General features: G+C 36.7%; 1 protein-coding gene across 1 annotated transcript in view; it reads right to left on the bottom strand.

Annotated features, from left to right (window-relative positions):
- Positions 1-19266, bottom strand: part of MPP7 (MAGUK p55 scaffold protein 7) — a 161123-nt gene that overhangs the window by 46157 nt on the left and 95700 nt on the right. Inside the window, exons 5-6 of the mRNA XM_086742142.1 lie at positions 17259-17339; positions 1628-1759 (exon numbers count right to left, since the gene is read on the bottom strand). Coding sequence (XP_086598268.1) covers positions 1628-1759; positions 17259-17339 — 213 coding nt within the window. The remainder of the gene's footprint in view (positions 1-1627; positions 1760-17258; positions 17340-19266) is intronic.

The following is a 19266-nucleotide window of genomic DNA, read 5'->3' as shown; positions in this document are numbered from 1 at the left end:
ACCCATGAGTTGTTTCACTTTCATCCTTCTGATCTCTCCCCCATCCCACTGGGGGAAGTGAGTGAGCAGGCTGGGTGGGGCTGAGCTGCCAGTCGAGCTTAAACGACAACAGACACACAGGTATCTGGAAGGGTTTAGTATCTCACCAGAGTGAATGGGCAAGAGTGGAATTCAGGGAACAGTTCAAGGACAACTTTCTGTTTAGGTAACTCTATTTGTCCCTTTAAAAGGGCTTAAAATCTCAAAAGCCAATATACAATGTATGTATCTCATATAAGTTTTCAGAAAATCTCTCCGTTTTGTTTTCAGAGTTGCTATTTATCCAATCCACTTTGAGATACTAATAACTTACAGTATTAAACTCACAAAAGTCTTAGTAGTAAAGTAAGTACATTAAGATTTTATGAATATTTTTCTGACAAATTAATGAAAACACTCATTTCTTCTTTAAACACTAGAAATAAGCTGCTCAATTAGAAGTCATTTCATATTGTATGTTCAAATTTCTCCACACCTTTCAGAATTAATACTTCTTCTGATATTAACTCCTAAATCAAGTTTGTTTTATTCCTCAAATAATATATTTGATAGATAAAAAGGAAAGCTTAAAGCTGTAATTTAAATATTTATGGAAAAAGAAAGGTTTAATAAGTTAAAACAAAGTAAAAACTTTCCATGTGGTCAAACTTTTAATTATGCCCATGGGCACCTAGAGTCAGTCAATACCAAAACTTATTTCTTGTTTATTAATGACAGAAATCCATAAAGAATAAGAATGATAGTAAGATATCTACGGTAGGACAAACTACCCCTGTGCATCTAACAGAAGCATCGCTCTCCCACTGTCATCTCAAGTACAAAATCATGGCTTTGTCAAAGTAACTTTGCAGATATTTCTTCAGGACTGCTATCCATTAAAACAAATATCCAGTATAACATAAAACAAAGCTCTTACTGGTTTTCAGGAGAAAAAGAATACAGTTAAATTTTATACAAGATGACTCCCACTCTACAGCAAATAAAAATAACCAAATCAGTAAAGCATTTTAATATTCTTGTAATACAACCTAGGTTTAGTCCTTTCATTTTTCCAGATATCCCCATGAAGATATTAACTTTCTAGTATTCATAATCCAAAGTACAACAACAGACATCTTAAATTTGCCCAGATTTCAACTCAAGTATTTTAAAATACGTTTTCATGCTTTCTTTTCAGTGTATCAAAAGGTCACTTTTTTTTTACATGAATGCTAACAGGCATAGTTCACAACAAAGGTCAAGATTTCTTTGGGGATTCATTCTCCCTCTCTCATTTTAAAACAAGTTCATGATTCAAATTCAAGATAAACGGTGAATATATTATTGATCTAAATGCTCAAACTGTCCTATATAATGCTCAAGCACCATGAATGAACACATTCTTGTTATTCATTTCATGTGCTTTACTAATAATGACTGTGAATGGAAGTCACAAGTGTATTATTGAATGAATATATTAATGAATAAACATGCGCAATGTCGGTCTATCCACATTTCAAGTTAATGTCACCCATTCATGTTCATAATCTGAGCACTCCTCGCCCTGCACACAAGCACAAAACCCCAAACCAAAAACATGGTTACTCACCAATGGTTCCCTGTTTTTGACGAGTCTGATAATTTTAACAGAATCTTCTTCCTCATCAATATCATCAGGCATGGGGGGCAAGACGGGATCATAGTTCTTCTGAGCAACAGTATCATGTACAGAGAGCAAAGCCTGGAAACATTAACAGTCAGTATATTATTTGGCATCTGAAAAGTTTATGACAGACAAAGCAAAGGATATTATGTATAGCCTGACTTTACAAGCATGATGCATATAGACTGAATACAATTCTTGTATACAATTTTAACACATCAAAACTGATGAAACAATGCTATAAAGTATGTGTTTTCAGATACACAGTGTATGCATCTAGTAAATTGTGGATACAGAACAGTGTCTTCATACACACAAAAATATCAAGTGCTTTGCACCTTAGTTTGAAATTACAAGAATTACAAACAGGAGAAAAACTAAGTCTCCCAAAATAAGAACATCATTCTACTTATCCTAAATAAAAAGATTATTTGATACAGTAAGCAGTCCTTCCAGTACTTCTGTTCAAGCGTGAGATGCGTGACATTAAGCTGTAGCCCAGCCATTCCCTTCAGAGGGGCTCTGGAAACTCACCTGGTTACTGGATCCCTTTCATACTAGTTCCCTTTCATATGAGCTCCAAATTACCTTCGGAATTTTTAATTTATTGTGGAATTCATGATTGAGATTGAGGAACATATTCCTGAAACGACTTAGTTCAGGCAAGTGCTTATCAACCACCTGTGGCATGTCTTGCCTTCTTCCTTTCTCTGTTGTTTCTCCAGTTCATGCATAGCTTGAACAATAGAATTTTCAAAGAAAAGTCTAACAAGTCTGACAAAAGGTTCAATTTTGAAAATACAATAATATATGAACTTGTAGAAATTTAAAAATCTTGAAAGTCAAAGGAAGTTAGAAAGCTTATTCTAAGGCTCTAAAAAAATCTCAGCTATAATCTAAAATTCACAGCCCTTTGTAGACACAGAACTCAAAGTTCTTCTTTGTTTTGAAGAGTCTTCATTATTTGTAATACCTTTTAAACTGGTGAAAATGGTGAAGCAATGCTAAAACTATGCATTATAACGGGAGTAAGAGCAACGGCCATAAGTATAATTCTATCTACTGCTTTCAGTTGCTTCTGTTCTCAAGCAGTTGCTTGAAATACTTGAATATTTTACATTTTGACCTGATATTTTTTCCCGAAGATTCAATATTATAAAAGTTAATAGTCTGAATAGCAGAAGTACTTTGCAAATTGATAACCTTCTCTACAATAAAAATAAAGCATTTTGGAAAACATTGAGATATTTAGGATAAAGCAGAACACGTTAACTTTGTAGGCACCTTGAAAGTATCATATCAATGACTGAATAATGAATCTATTCTAACAATTACAATAATGCTTAAGAAACTCTTTAATGAAGAAAAACAGAAAATGGCTACATTTCTCCAATGCCAATTTACTTGCTACTTTATAAAAGGCAGATAACAGTAGACTGAGTACATGAACTACCATAAACTGTATATTCTCAAGGATAATGCAAATGTTTTTAACAAGCATGACACTTCCATTATGGTACTCCAGGATTTTTTTTTCTGCATGGAGGAGACTGTAACAACAGAAAACAATTTCCAGGCAATGCTACAAGCTATCACCTCAAAAGCAGAAGGCAAAGAGTGTATGGTAATCTTGAAATTCTGAAGTTTAAACTTGAAGTCATGTCTTCAACAAAACAAACACAGAGGAAGATCATGCCTGCTTCATGAGAATTTGCTATTGTCTTACTAATTTCTATGCATATTGTACAATTTGGTAGAAACATTTCAACACACTCTATTTCTGTTTTTCTTCCCAAGACACGGTTATGAGTTTGTACTATTTACCATCAGAAATTACCAGCTCCCTCCCATCAAAGATTAGTTTTACTTTAGATCTGAGCTAAAAACCTCAGGCTAGCAATTACGGTTCCTCCTGGAAATGTGTATTATGAAGCATTACATATGTGAAAGCCATGCAATCACATGCAGTCCTCTAAAGATGTATGTGAAATATCAAAGATATACTAAAACAAAAGTAGTGTTTGCTTTTACTTCAGGCTACTTAGAGTTAAGACTTCTAAAACTAGTCTTCTGCAATTATGTTTTTCCACATAAAGCTAGGGCACATTCCTGGACTGGTTCAATTTAATGAGGTTCTATATTGCAGTTTAAAAACAATAAGGTAGATAGAGAAAACAGATGAAAATAATCTAAAGCACCACTTACAGAGTAAAAAGCAGCAACTTAAAACATGTTGAAAAGAATCTATTCTTGACAACGCAACTTGCAAAACAGATTCTGTACACTACTACACTGAATTATGCCACCAGTGTTAATAAGATACTTCCCTTCTCTCACTGCCAGATCAGGCTCCTGGACACTGCGCAAAACAACAATGCAGCTCAATTATTATAAACAAATGCCAATCAATGTCTGATATTTATGATGCTATTTTTCACTGACCACAACTGGAACTTATCAACCCCTTCCCTGCCCCTCCCAAAAAGCATACTAAACCACAATGTACTACAGTTTTCAATAAAAGATCTTTCCCCCAAACTGTAGTACTACTTTATCTCAGTGCAAAGATGCATGTTTTAGGTAACAGTATGAATGCCAGAAATCATATGTCTCTTCTCAGTCAAGCTTCCAGAAGACCTTCTGCCATCACAAACTTGTTTATGCTGTACAATGATACACTAAGTTTTCTTTCCTGATCATCTTCTGTCATTGTTTCTTTTAACACACTACTCTCTGTCCACTGTAGTTGCTCTTGAAATAGAAGCGTATACACTGGGCAATCATTAATCTGCAAACAAAACGTATGAAGCCATTTTGATTTCACTTAATGTATTCAACCAGAAGTGATCAGAGCCTGTCTTCGAGAGAACGTCCACATGTTTTGAACATATGACCGAGCGACCGTATTCACAGAGTAAAGGAACATTTCTTCAGCAGCTTCTTTGTACCATGTAGTTAATGTAACATATGCTTTGTGCAAAAAAACCTATGTATCAGACTAGACTTTTATAGAAAAGGTTGGGACTTTTTTAGAAGCAAACAAATTATAAGTGTTAAGAAATAAAAATTGGATCTGATGATGACCAAGATTCACCTAGAATAATTTTGCAGTAAACGCACAAGGCAATGCAAAGGTTGTAATGTTCTCTTTTTGTACATAAGAAGCGATCAACTTATTCACTCCCATGATACTAATTTTTACCTATTAAAGAAACTGCAAGAAGTACAGATGAATTATTTTTTAAAAATGTTTTTGTTTTGTTTTTAAATACACAGCTCTTTGGAACTATGCACATATAACCCAAGATTCAGGTCATGTCTATTTAAGCATGACCTCTGGAGAAAAAGATTTTATTTCAGCTCTAAGTTCTATGCTTATGATTCACTAATGTAAACATAGTCCATATTTAGAACTTGAAAGAAGGTATGATTCAAACTCCTGCACTACCTAAATATAAATATTGATGTTCAGCTAAATTCTTAGACATGATCTAGCTGGAAATGAATACTTTCATCAGAGCTTTGAAATGTCTAATAACTAGTGCTGTATTTCTCATATTAAAGCTATCACTGATCATTTCACAGTTTATAAATTGAAATTTTACACTATCAACTTACACAAAGAAAATTTGACATTGGAAACAGTCAAAGTTCTTTTTCTTAAATGGTTCTGAAAGTTTAAATGTTTATTTAAATTGAGAATGTTATTAATGAAAACAGTTCTCTATTTTGAAAAAATGTGTATCATTTAACCACACTGACTACATTTTTGCTCCTCTAAAACAATGACAAATTTTATATTACTTTTTGCTTCTGGTTATATTTTGAGATCTGTAAGAGTAAAAATACCCCAAAGTAGCCCCTGACTCATGAACACCACTCCTTATGTTTTAAAATTCTCATTATTTAAAAAAAACCAGTATATCTCAATTTAAGATTTACTTTTCAGAAATATTTTGCATTGAAAACATTTTAGAAAACAGTACGTTAAAGAAAGAAGCAAGACAGAATGGACAAAGAAACAAAAGTAGTCTCTTTCTTTATGGTACTTGAAAAAAACAAGATTAGAAAATTAAATAATGAATAGTTCAGATTACCGACATAAAATTTGTAGGGACTCAAATCAACCTTTATGAAAGCCAACAGCTGCAGCAGATTGTGACATTGCCCACCCAGCTGCTGGTTACCTTGCCTATGGAGTAATTACTGCTCTAGCAGTAGAGTCAGCAAAATGCAACAAAATGGCCCATGACTTTGCTGTCCCGGTCCACAGCTTGGATCACTGGCAGTTCAACTTGAACTCTATCAGGTGAGACAGAGACATTTTTCCACCTCTCTACTTTGCTATGGTGACAGTAGTTTCCACTGAGGCTAGCACAGAGAAGTTACACCAGAGGAGGAAAGTAACTTCATCAGCAACCCCAGCAATGTACCCCTGAACTCACCTGGCAGAGCTTGTCCTCCAGAGAGCTCTAGCCATACTGCATTTTCCTTTGCGATAGGGTTACAGAAGAAATACAAACAGACAAGCTAAAGATGTTGGTGGAGAAAATTATTCAAGACTGAAAAAATTGATTTATTAGTAACTTGCATAAAGTTAAAAATCAAGTGAGTGAAGTCATCCAGTGACAGGATATCAAAGAAGGGAAGCTGAAAGAGCTGGGAGGAGACTAAACTCGCTCAAGAAAAGACCATACGAGCATCAAAATGGAAGGAGAAGCATAAGAGATGTAACAGCCAAACGTGCAAGAATTTAGAAAGTATGAAAATAAAACCAGCAGAAAGCTGTAGCATAACAGTGATGGCATACAGACTCTAGGCACAGAAAAGCAATTTGACTTGAGAACAGTTTGGAGAAGAAAGGAATAAAAATATAAGGTATTCAGAATCAAGCAATACATTTACGAGCAACTGGTAAACACCACAAAATTTAAGAGGAGAAAAGGGAGACAAGAATTTAGGTGGGGAGAGAGAAGAGAACAATCTTTCCTCTTCTACAGAATTAGTCTTTAAAGTACAGTAACTACATATCAGGTGGAAAAGTACTATTATTCCTGCTGAAGGTGCAATAATCTAATCACTTTCCTACACAAATCTGCGATTTTCTGCTCTGAACAAAATCCCCAAGTTAAATATGTACAGTACATAACGTTAAAGAAACCAGTTAACTTACAAAGAAATGAAAGCGTTTTACTTTTGCTACTGAATATCATTTACACTATTCATTTGACATAAGCAAAAAACCTTTGACAGTGATGGTAAGAAAAATGAAATAAAGCCTTTAACTTAGGCATGATTTTCAGTTTGTAATCAGGAAATCAATATGTACACTAATTTGTGGGGAAAAAAATCAGGGTTAATTTACTTCTTTCCATCTTTCAAATATTACAGTTTTCCTATATATTCTCTGTAATTCCCTAGAAATTACACATTGTGTGAAAAGACAGCAGTTAGGTATATACAAAAGAAGAAAAACATTCCACGCCTGCAATTTTCCCATCTGTACTTAAACCAGAGCTGCCCTTTAGTTCAGGCTTGTGCAGCTGGCAATCAAATCCCTTTCTCTTCCAATTTTACTTTGATGCAGTTTGGTCACAGTAGTGATTCAAAATATTTAAAACACATACTGTACATGTGTGGGTTTGTGTTCTTAATATCTACCATATATGAACGTTGTTAGCGTAGCAACATCTCAGTTGGATCAATATTCAGTATATATTACTTTCTCCTCTTTACTATGGTGGACTTTATTAATGACTACATCAACTTCCTTTCACAAAAGGGTAATTTCCTTGCCTGAAAATGCATTTTCTTGATTTCAGATTTACCAGCCTGAACTGATGGGTTTACCTGCAGCTGGTAGCCAGACGGCAAGAGTCAACAGAAAAGCCAACTTTCTGCATCTTCAGACTTGTGCTTCCTCTGGCTCATTGTTCGCAGCCCCTGGAGACTCTTCCAAAGCTGAACTATTCTCAGTGTTCACAGAAACACACAGTCTGTCCATGTCATCTGGTAAAGGTGTTAATATTCTTCCAGATGACAGCCCAATGTTTTTCCCCAATTGTGGATAATGGCAGAATAAGCTCTGATTTAAAATCAATAGTGAAGAATCTGAACAAAGTCTTTTACATGCACAATGTGATTAATGTAACTCAAGTGTTCTTGAAGCTTTAATACCTATTTAAGTAACTTCCAAGAGTATAAATAGATGGTTTTCAGAGAGGAAAATGCTGAGACAGGAGCACTCTTCCAGTATCTTGGCAACCCTTGATGAATTCTTTTTTGAAGATGTGGCAGCATTCTGACAATATTAAGTGTCTACAGTGGTAACATGCATCTTTTCTTGGTTGAAAACCACCTGAAGACACCTGCTCCCCCAAAGAAATCAAGTGAAAGTATAACCTAAAGAAAAGTAAACGCTAAAGTTGCAGTTGCCCTTTCCGAAAAAGTGTCTTTTAGAAATGACCCAGCCTTTATTTGCCAACAGCATAATATCTAAAGTCTTAAAAAAAAAAAAAAAGAAAAGAAAAGAAAAGCATCTACTGAGGTTAAAAGAATCTGAATATATGTAATTCCTCCAAAAAAACCAGTAACATATATTTGTTTATGATAAGGAGATCTTAAATTCAGCTATGGAGTACTCATAATATATGGACAAATAAAAATATTGAACCAGTTTGGTTTTGAAGGTAATTACTTTTTCCTGCTTTGGACTTTTGCTATATTGAACACTAGAAGTATGTGTTGGTTTTGTGTAGTGGGAGGGATACAGTGGCAGCTTCTGTAAGGAGCTGCTAGAAGTTTCCCCTTTGTCCAGTGGACTCGGCGGGGTCTAAGGCAGATCTGCCGCTGGCCAGGGCCGAGCCAATTGGTGACAGTGATAATGCCTCCGTGATAATATATTTAAGAAGGGGAAAAACAAACAAAAAAAAAGTGAAGAAGGAGAAGCAGGGGCACAGAGCGGGAGGCACGAGACTTGTGGGCCTTGCAACCTTCACCCTCTGGCCTCCCACTGGGCGGCTGACTGGGCCCGACTCGGCCCAGTCAAGAGAAGAGAAAAGAGGAGATGTGAAGAGAACCTGAGAGGCGTCTGCCAGCCTGTTGTGAAGAGTTTTTCTTGTTGGAGAAACGGCTGCAGGTGCCAAGGTCAGTGAAGAAGGAGGGGAAGGAGTAATGTGGCTCCTGGCCAAGATTGCCCTGCATCCCATGGTGAGGACGGCTGCGCCCCTGCAGCCCATGGAGGCCCACGGAGGAGCAGAGATTCACCTGCAGCCCATGGAGGACCCCACGTCGGGGCAGGCAGATGCCTGAAGGAGGCTGTGGCCCGTGGAGGGGCCACTTTGTTTATTATATGTTGGCTGCTAGTGAGCATTCTGATACCCACACTCCTAAGAAGACTGACAGACAAGATGACCATTGGACGTCAGGTGAGTTATCATGTGACATGGATCTGACGACATTTCCAGTTTAGTATGATGGTTGTTGCTTAAATATATCCATGCAGTATTCTTTTATCTCCTTTATATCATTTTATATCTATGGTTATGATAGGTTGTATATTGTTATATGTATGCTCTGTCAGCTCCTACCACATTAAGTGTGCTACAACTGCTTTCTCTGCCCAACAGATGTGAAAAATCAAGGCTTTTCTTGCTGTTTTTAAAAGGACTATTTTGCTATTACATTTTTGTTTTACTTACTCCATCCCAGTAACAGGAACATTCCAAGAATAAGGACAGCAACATATTCTCCCCACCCAAAAAAAAAGTTTTCTATTAAAAACTCCTTTGAATTACGGGTGCAAGCAGAAATGGAAATAGGAAGTCAAGGTCTAGACCTGAAGAGAGTTAAGAATAAAATATATCTTTCCTCTAACAAGGTTGCCAGAATGTGTGATGGAGGGCTTCCCAAAGTGGCAAATAGTTTAAAGGCAGGAAACACTGGGCAGAAGATCTCATTCACTTGTCAACAAAAATCTCCCCCAGCACTGTCCCCTGTGCCCTAGCTTCACAGCTGGTATGCTCAGAACATCTACAGGTTATCCATCAACCAACATTATCAAACCATTAGTGCTGTGGTCCTTGCTTATTGTTGTGATGATGTGCGTATATAACTTAGGTAAAAAATAAATATTTCTCTCTCACTGTTGATATTTCACAGCATACCATCCAAAATCAAGCAGGCTTTTGCAGATTTACAAATTAATGGCACCTGCTTTTACAAATAAGGATTAGGTAAATAACTTTTCTGTTGACATATGAAGCACAATGTACTCCAGCTCACCATATTAATAAAGTTAAACTAGTTTGTACAGCAAAATATCTTGATATAAGAGCACAACTCCTGTAACCAGTCCTACCAGCAAACCTCAAAGACCACTGATGAGTAACTAGTTATAAATCATGGGAAAGTACGCTTCCTGAGCAGTCTGTGTTACCATGTGTGAGCCTGAATATTTCAAAGAGGAGCAGAATAGTTACCCAGAACATGAGCAAAAATAGAAAACATAGGTGCATTTGGGATGACAGGTCTCTGGAGGGACAGAGCCAAAAGGTCCTCCAAGAGCTTGAGATACAGTAACAGCTCAGATGTTAACTGACCTGAAATTTGTATTTGGGTTTTCCAGATGCAAAACCTGAACAGTTGTAGGGAAATCCCAACAATTTCCAGTGGAAAATGCTGACTTTGCAGAAACCACATATTTCAATTAAAAAGCCCTGATGGAAAATCCTCAGCAAGTTTAATTGCAAAGGAAATGTTGGAAAGAGGACAAACTTTAGAGTAAGATTTTTTTAAACTACATATTACAAGAAATGCCTCACGAACTTTTCAAAGCAAAACTCGATTTTGTTTTATATTATTATAGCCCAATATTGGCCTGTATGTTAAAGTTCTTGTAGAAAAGTGCCTGCTGTTTCCTGCAGAGTAAATTATACTGTCGATTTTTGCCAGTGACTGTAAGGCAGCTTTAAAAGGCTCTGCTGATAAATGCTTTAAATGTTTGGTTTCTTAACAGAACAAGTAGCACTTTGATCAAAACAGTCTGTTAGGCCACTGTGCAAATCCTCAGATGTCAGGGATGACGGTATCAGCAGTTGTTTAGCAAATAAAGGCTAGAATTTAGAAACTTCCCAGCAAATACAAGAAAAATAGAACAGAACAGGACAATGGAAAAGGTATGTTTCAAGCTAAAAGAACTATTACTTCTTTCTTAAAAAAAAACCCCAAACAAATACAGGAAACATTTATATGAAGAACAAAGTGCCCTGGCTTCATTATCTGCAGCTTTAGTTTTGTTTAACTCATGGTTCTATTCTGAAGGAAAGCCAAGGAGGTACTTATTAGATGAAAATGTTTATAAATGCAAATTGTTTATGTTTTGTGAAACTGAAAGTCAAGTATATCTCAAATTAATTGTGAGTAAAACAGCAAGTGTAAATCCTGTTTACCATGTTCTGGTGTGTGCACTTTTGCCATTTGAAAGCAATTTTTAAAAACCTGAAAAAAACTTAGAAGAATCTGTATTTTCTCTGAATAGTACATTGAAGTTGTCCATGGATAAATTAATCTGAAAACATTCCCAGTCATACAAGAGCGGTTTTCCCTTCACTCTGCAAGTTATCTTAAAATTACTTCCAAAATTCTATTCATTCTATGGTAACGAAAGAGAAGCCAAGAAAAATACTTGAAGTATGTCCACCGCTTGTTCCCCGACTACAGGTACAGTGCCCAAAGTGATCCAAATACTTTACATTCCTGTGCACCACGATGCACTGAAGTCATTCACAGCCCTGCAGTGTGCCCTTGTTTAGGTACCTGGTTTATGTTTCAGACCAGCAGCTGGCAAACCTTTCAGCACACATAAACAGAAGATAAACTCCGCTGAAACAGGCAGAACCATCACTGGCATTCTTAGGAGGTTAAAAAAGCTTAATTTCTTCTGGGTCACAAGAGGTATAAACATCCTTCAGAATAGTTTTAGCACAGTGGCATAAGCTTTTAAAACAATTATTGTTCTGCCCATTACACCAATGACCACAAAGGACATACTTTATATTAATTTAAAACACACTGAATTTACTCTAATAGGGATTAACTTCAAATGGTAAATTGCTCATTTCAATATGTAATGATCAGGAATGTAACTACTGTTATAAACAGAAAGTTAAGAGCTATTTAGATCTGAATAATAAACCCTGAGCCTGTCTCAGGGTTAGTATAATAGGGATAATATCATTCAATAGACTAAAAGATGGTCCATTCTTTTTATAGTCCTTTTTGTTTACAGCCACTCCAACAAAATAAGTGTCTAAAATGTTAATTCCTATGATTATTTGTTTTAGTTTTTTTTTATTTCAGTTAAAAAAAAAACCTCTTGTACTATGGCACTGTCCCAAAAAGAACACAGCTTTTTCCAGCTTGTTAGAAAAGGAACTGAGAGCTACTACTGAAGAAAGATTTTTAATTAAAAGTGAAAGATAATTTGGAAGATTTGACTTCTACCCTGTGACTGACAGAGGAACTCTACTGCCTGCTTCCCTTCTTCCCATTTTTGTCCCTACTGACAGATGAGACCATTTTGCTAATTTGATTGTGACATGTGCATTAAAAATCCAGAATTAAATGCCCTTTTAGATAGATTTTATGTTAACATCTTGAATTTTAGTCTTCCAATTATACATTCCAATTTATACAATTGCATAACAATGAAAAATATTTTGTCTCTATATAATGTAGCTAATGGAAAGAAAAAAAAAAAGGCAAAAAAAAAAAGCATAGTTCTCTCAGAACTTTCAGATTCATAAAAAATCCAAATTGCTCTATAAGGACATCTCTCAGCTGCACTGCTGCCTGCCAAGGCATCATAATTTTAAAATTTTTATCATTGTTTTCAAAATTCTGTACAACTCCCCTCCTCACATATATTCCACTTGCTGTCACATAAGTTCTTTGAATTTCTCCAAATTATAAACCATTAAAGCTGAGAATACTTATTTCTTTATGCTATTGTTTATAATTTTTACAAAGGCACACACAGGAGTGACTTCTCTTAAATCAGAAACATCATTTCCTCATGTGTATCCCCACTACATATTCTAGTCTTCATGTTATAGAAAATACAAAAACAATTGAACCTCCTCTAAGAGAGATGTTTAGTGTTATGTCAAGCTTTATATGTTTTGTATTTACAACACACATTAAGTAACTTTAATGTTGTCATTAAGCAAGTAAGCTAAAGGACATTTCTTCCTTTCTTTTACACACAGAAAACATTGCGTTTCACTCTAACACATATGAAATGATATAACTTTAATGTAAATGTAAATCCATCAACAACATTTGAATGTAAACCCCAAATCTTGAAAACACAAATCATCATCTAAATGCTTCCTTCATAAAATAAGCAAAGGAAGCTTGAAATAGGGTTAAAAATAATCTAATTCATGGTTACACCTCAGGAATTATAAAAGTCTTAGAAAGCCACTTCAGGAACTGAGGAACAACTCAGGAGTGGGTGCAGTATGCACTCCCAACTCAGGCCAGGAATGACCACCTTCAAATGCAGCCGATTAGCCTGAATTATAGAGAATAAAACCTTCCACACAGCACCACAGTCCTCCTGCCGTTCCTCGTTCAAGTGAGGTTGTAACAGACATACCACACTACCTAAAGCTTATAACGGACGTGGTGCTAGCACTACACAGGTTATCTAATACGCAATTAATTTAAAGCGCCAGCTTCTATGTTGAACAAATGGAAAGGATTTAAAAAAGCCTAAACACCTGTTAGATGGAAGGCCAGCAGGCAGGGTATGCACTCAGCAAGTTTTGAACAGGTGCCTCAAGCTCTTGTCTGCCTTGTGAGACCTGGGCAGGAGAGGGGAAGACCTGGAGATGCTGCCAGCACACAGGCTTTCCACAGCCTGTCCCACTGCAATGCACAAACGGCCAGTGAGTGCTTCTGCTATAATACCCAAGAAACACAGACAGTAGTGGAAGACAGAAATTTCACTTTCAGAAATCTAAAATATGTTTACAGAGAGCTACAGCAGGCAGATCCAAGCCTGATCTGCTGGCATTTCAAATCACTCAAGCATGTCCTTACTTACATCCAAACACCATTGGAGAGCCATGTACCACTGCCCAGAGGCTGGCCTGACCTGACCGTGAATTTATATATCTTTATGTTTTGTATCTTTAAGGAACATATTTTATTGTAACTTAATAAAACCAACCAAACGAAATCCCCATATACCTCACAGCTTTAAGAAACACAAGCCCAACAATCTTAAGTTTCAGTACATCTAGTTCTGGTTACTTATCATCATTCTACCTTTGACATGTTAAACTCTTAAGCTGTTTTTAACAACCAACTCAGTAGATTTTTTAAACTTGCATACCGTAGAAGTGTAAGTGTTTACTAACAGTCATCTCCCTCAACTGACTGCAAACATTTGATCACACACTTGTGGTTGTGATGGAAAGGAGCTGACGATATACATTGCTGTACTTAGGCTTTCTGAATGGGAGATAAGATGCATTTCAAAGAGGTAATTTCTGATCTGCTTAAAAATCAAATACATTCAACTGAATTTGGGTTTTAAGGTATGGAAATACCATTCTGCTTGTTAATACCTTTAACAAGGTATAGCAAGATTACAGAATGTGAACTATGAGTCTTTATGCAACATTGGAATTTAAAAACAATAGATATGGCTTGCCTGTGTCCATGGGATTCTGCAGTTTAAATCTAGAATGCAAATGCAGTACCTCACACACAGATAAAGAAATCCACTTGATTTCCCAGAGCTACGTGCTCTGTTCTACTTCCAGAGTTCTGTTTTAATCAGAAAAGATAAACCTCAACTATTATTAGTTCATTTAATTACAGTAAAGGATGCCACTTCTAAGAGCAGGGAAAAAAACATTCAGTGTAACTGGATATTGCATGCATTTTTAAAAGACTAGATATGCCCAATTTATTTTTTTCCAAAAGAAAATGTACCTGACAAAACCCTGGAATCACTTTCGGGACATTTTGAAAATCTCAGGTCTGATAAATATAACTGGCTCAGAGAAATTATTTTCTTCTTTAAAACATTTCTCTATAGATGAAAACCACGAACACCATAAACTTTTTAAAGCTTTACTCATCAAATACAAACACTCAGAAATATATTCAACAAAACAATTTTGTAACACAAAATGAAAATATAGAAATATTCATCTAATTGTACAGTTGCTGAAAACCTCTCCCCGCATTTTTGGCATGTTAACCAAACCTGCAAAGTTATAACCACCTTGCTAGACCTGTCCCTTTACACCACCAAACCTGTGGAAGCAGTGATGTAGCGCAGTGAACTAATCTTAATCATCCCTCATCGTGCCATGAATATTAGAGCAGAGCTGTGGGAAAGTGGAAGCCCTCCTGCTGGCTCCGGCTCACATTGCAGTTATAAGCCAGGTCAGGAGAGGAAAGTTTCCCCCGCAGAATAACTTACAGCCTACAATCAATCCCAAATTAAGCCATATATAAGTTTTTAGATAAAGCCTATGCAACATCATTGGAAAAGACTGATCAGTTATCCCAAGTAATTTCAGATGTGTGGGAAAGAGTTGGTCTTAGACATCATTTTGCTCCAGGAATCTAGAAGGAACAAACAAAGAAACACTCTCCAGCCATCAACCTAATAGTGAAGGGCTAGAAAATCTTACACAATGTGCGGCATAAGCTCAGATACAGCTGAATAGACTTGAGGGCATCTCTGGGGAGGAATTGTAAATACCAAGTCCCAGCAACTTCCTTCCTTTCCTTTCTGCCCAAGACAGAGCAAGGGAAATAAACAGAAGAATCTCAACTAATCAGCCTCTGACTGAATGCAGTACACTCAGTGGAGGAGGGAGCAATGATAATTTACCATCTGTACCAAGCATGTTTGGCATGAGATGGCAGATGGAGAAGATAATAGATAGGCAAAAATATCAGGCATAATGTCAGTTCCTTCCTCTAACTCACACAAACACCTGCAAGCTATGCAGGGCAGGGAAATGTGCACCTTGTGCAGGATTAGGCAGTCTGGCCAGGCAAAGGGCTTGATACCCTGTAGCTGGCCATCTCCTCCTGCAGCCAAGAAAGACATTTGCTAAGTTACTGCAGTTGTTCAATCGTATTAACTACGTTGACGGTAAGGCACTTGTTTCCCTGAAATCCACTAAGATTATCACATTGCATTGAACTACTCCCAAGGAGCAGACAGTGAGAGTGAGTGAGTGAATGAGAGAGAGAAACTGAGGGAGGCTGGGGGAGCAAGACAGCAAGGGGGAGAGAGAAAGAGAAACCAAAAAAGGGAGAGGGAGACACGCAGTTGTAGCTAACAAGCTGTCTTCAGACTCAATCCACTAAACCTTCAGAAGTATGAAACACACGTGGACAGTCACTAAGGAAATACCTGCAGTGATGCTTAGGACCTCTGCATTTTGATGCACCACGATTCCTCGTGTAATACGCCATTGGCATTGCTTACCCCTTCAGAGAAAAACAGCTTCTCACTTTACAAACTGTGGAGTAACCAATCGTGCAAAAATATTTAAAAAGGAGGCATAATTGATCTTTAAAATGTTGTAGCACTTTGAAGATATCATAGTTTTCAGATCAGTGTTTTACAGGTAATAAAGAAGCAACTGTCTTAAAAAGGGCTCCTTTCCACTCTACAGTTTTCCTCTAAACTTATCAACTGCTGCATTTAATTACCATTGCAATACACATCTAGAGCACTAAAGTCTTCCTTCTTGTTAGAGTGGAAAAATAATGTGATAGTGTGCATTAACAAGGATACACAGGGGAGGTTTTGACTGGATAGAAGGAAGCAGTTTTCATTAGGAAGATAATTGGGAATTGGAAGAGGCTGCACAGAGCATATGTGGAATGTCTGTTCCCAGGCATTTTCAAGACCTGATGGTAGAAAGCCCTCAGCAACCTGCTTTGAATTCGGTGCTGACCCTGCTTTGAGCAGTACATTGGGCTAGACAACTTCCTTCCAAGCTGAGCGATTCAATGGTTCTATAGTCCACTGTCAGATAACAGGTATCAGGTTCCCTGAAAACACCACAGAGAACTCCAGGAGTTTTGAAGTTTTCAAAATTAAATTTTTCAAAAAACAATATCCGTCAGGAATTTTGTTCCAGGTACCGGGTTGCGCTACTAATGCATGGTGCGATTAAATCAATGGTATGACTGAAAACCTTTCAGTAAAAGCATACTTGTAATAAGTTCATGAAGCGCATGCAAAAAAAGTTAGCAAAAGACAGAAAAAAAAAATCAAGTATCTACTTTTTGGAATATCAGTTGTAAATAAGCGATGGCTTTCCAATGAATTCCTTTTATAAATACCATTAACAGTATAATAATATACGGGAAACATTAAATGTGTTTCTTCATAGCAGGTATTTCCAATTAAGATTGTGTCCCTTCTTAAAAGCACACATATTCGTTAAAGCAGGAAAATCCCCACGCAGCCCCAAGAAGCAGATACACACAGCCATGCAGAAAGCACTTTGCAAGTGCAACACATCCTCACCTTGAGATTGGGTTTTGAGAGGAGTTTCACCAGCTCTCTGATGTCACTGCTCAGTGGCTTGCTCTGCAGCTCCTCAGCCAGCTGGGTGGGAGATGGAATCGACACAAAGACCATTAGCACAGCGTTGTTTTACCCAGTGCATCAGTGACAACTGAGAATCTATCTTGTTCAAGGTTATTACTTTCCAGCGTGTTCAAACAGAAGCCAGCATGAAGAAAAACACCATCAATCACCACGCTTCTTTTTCTGGCCCTCAGTGGACCAGATTTAAGCCAGGCCTTTTGGCTCAGTTTAACACAAGTAATCATTTCTGGCAAGGGTGCAGCCAGATCACATTCTGATTTATAGCAATGGGGGCAAATCCCAGTACTTCATTTAAGTGAATGGTCCTTTGCGTGCAAACAAAGAACTGCTTGTAAAAATGACTGGATCAAACTTTGACACTGTCTATATAAAAACGTTTTGAATGAGGTGGTGAAATCCACACTGCTTCCAAAAACCCACAGTAGCTGTGCTGTTTAGGACTGGGATAAGAAAGCAAAGTGTCCCTACAGCGCAAGCAATCTGAACCTTTTATTATGTTTACACATACACTGGAAAGAGCTTGTTAAACATGAAGTGGGTTAATCATAATGTAGTTTATAACAGGTCATCAGCAATTCAAGCCCCTAAAATGCACAAACTATGTCCTAACAACATCAGTAATTTATGTTTGGTTGTATTACAAAATTGTGCTTTGGTGAACAATAGAGCAGCAGTCTAACGTTTAATCCCATGGCTATTTGGCTCATGTCTTGAATTTTTCTTATCATGACATTCTCAACTAATTTGTACTCAAGAGGCATATTTTACTGCAGGATTTCAGACTCAAACTATTTTTCCAGAAGAAGGAAAAACTAAAACATATTTCACAGCACCGAACTTTAGTTTAAAATTCTGAAGCTACATGGCTCATAATCCAAAATGTGATTTCAGATAATCACTTATTTTCTTTGCATTAAATCAGTATCATAAAAATGTCTCAAAGAAAGATTGGTTATTTGCAGCAAGTAATTTTATTCATCTAGCTTAATTTTAAATTTGTACTTTCATTTTGTATAAATTTTCAAGATAAATGGATAGAAGTATATTTTGTGTAATTGTATATAATAGACAATTCTAGAAGCAATTATAGACATCAGGCATGGTTTGAATACCTTTTTTTATAACCTTCAAATTAATACAGGGGTAGCAGGACTGAAATAAAAATTCATCATCTACAGTCCCACAGCCTTTTAACTATAATTCATAGATTAAAAACGTCCATCAAATACATCAATGTTAATCTTAACAACACTTGTGTCTTAATACTGAAAGATTAGAAAATGATCTCTGTAGGAAAGGTCAGAATGAAATATTTTAGGCACATAAAGCCAAGTATTGAGGTAATCTGACTGCAATCTAGTCTGCATGTTCTATAGAAAAGCTCAGCAAAGCTGAAAATAATCTGTGATAGGAATGACAGCAGGTATACAGGTTCCCCTTGGTTCTCTTTTCAGTCTTTAGCTTGTACTACTCATCACTAGAGAATAAAACCTATTCATTCATGTTTCATTGATGAAGACTAGTAATCACTCAGTAAGAACGACTGCTTCAGCATTTCTCTCTCAGATGAATTGTGCACAAGCATTTAATGTCAGCAGAATTGGCTTTTGCTTTCATGGTGCAACTATAAATGCAGGTTTAGAACAGTGAGAAACAAAGAATATTTCGCTATTGCTTTAACAGACTTTTTAATCTCATAATTTAGAGATTTAGAGATTTTTTTTTCACTCACATAATTTACAAAGATTTTATTTTTATAAATATTTCCATAAAAGTGTTAAAGGCACATGTTAACTCCCCGTGACAGAAGAAGGGGAAGGCAGAGATCGATAGAGAAGGAGCAAGACAAAGCCATGTTTCCAGATTAGCAAACAGATATCACCAGAGCTGCTTCTTGTGCTTCTAGCAGTTCTGAACTGGACTT

Source organism: Chlamydotis macqueenii, chromosome 2 (genome assembly GCF_036417535.1).
Source record: "Chlamydotis macqueenii isolate bChlMac1 chromosome 2, bChlMac1.mat, whole genome shotgun sequence".
In the NCBI taxonomy this organism is placed as follows: Eukaryota; Metazoa; Chordata; class Aves; order Otidiformes; family Otididae; genus Chlamydotis; species Chlamydotis macqueenii.
This window is presented reverse-complemented; position numbering and strand designations above follow the sequence as displayed.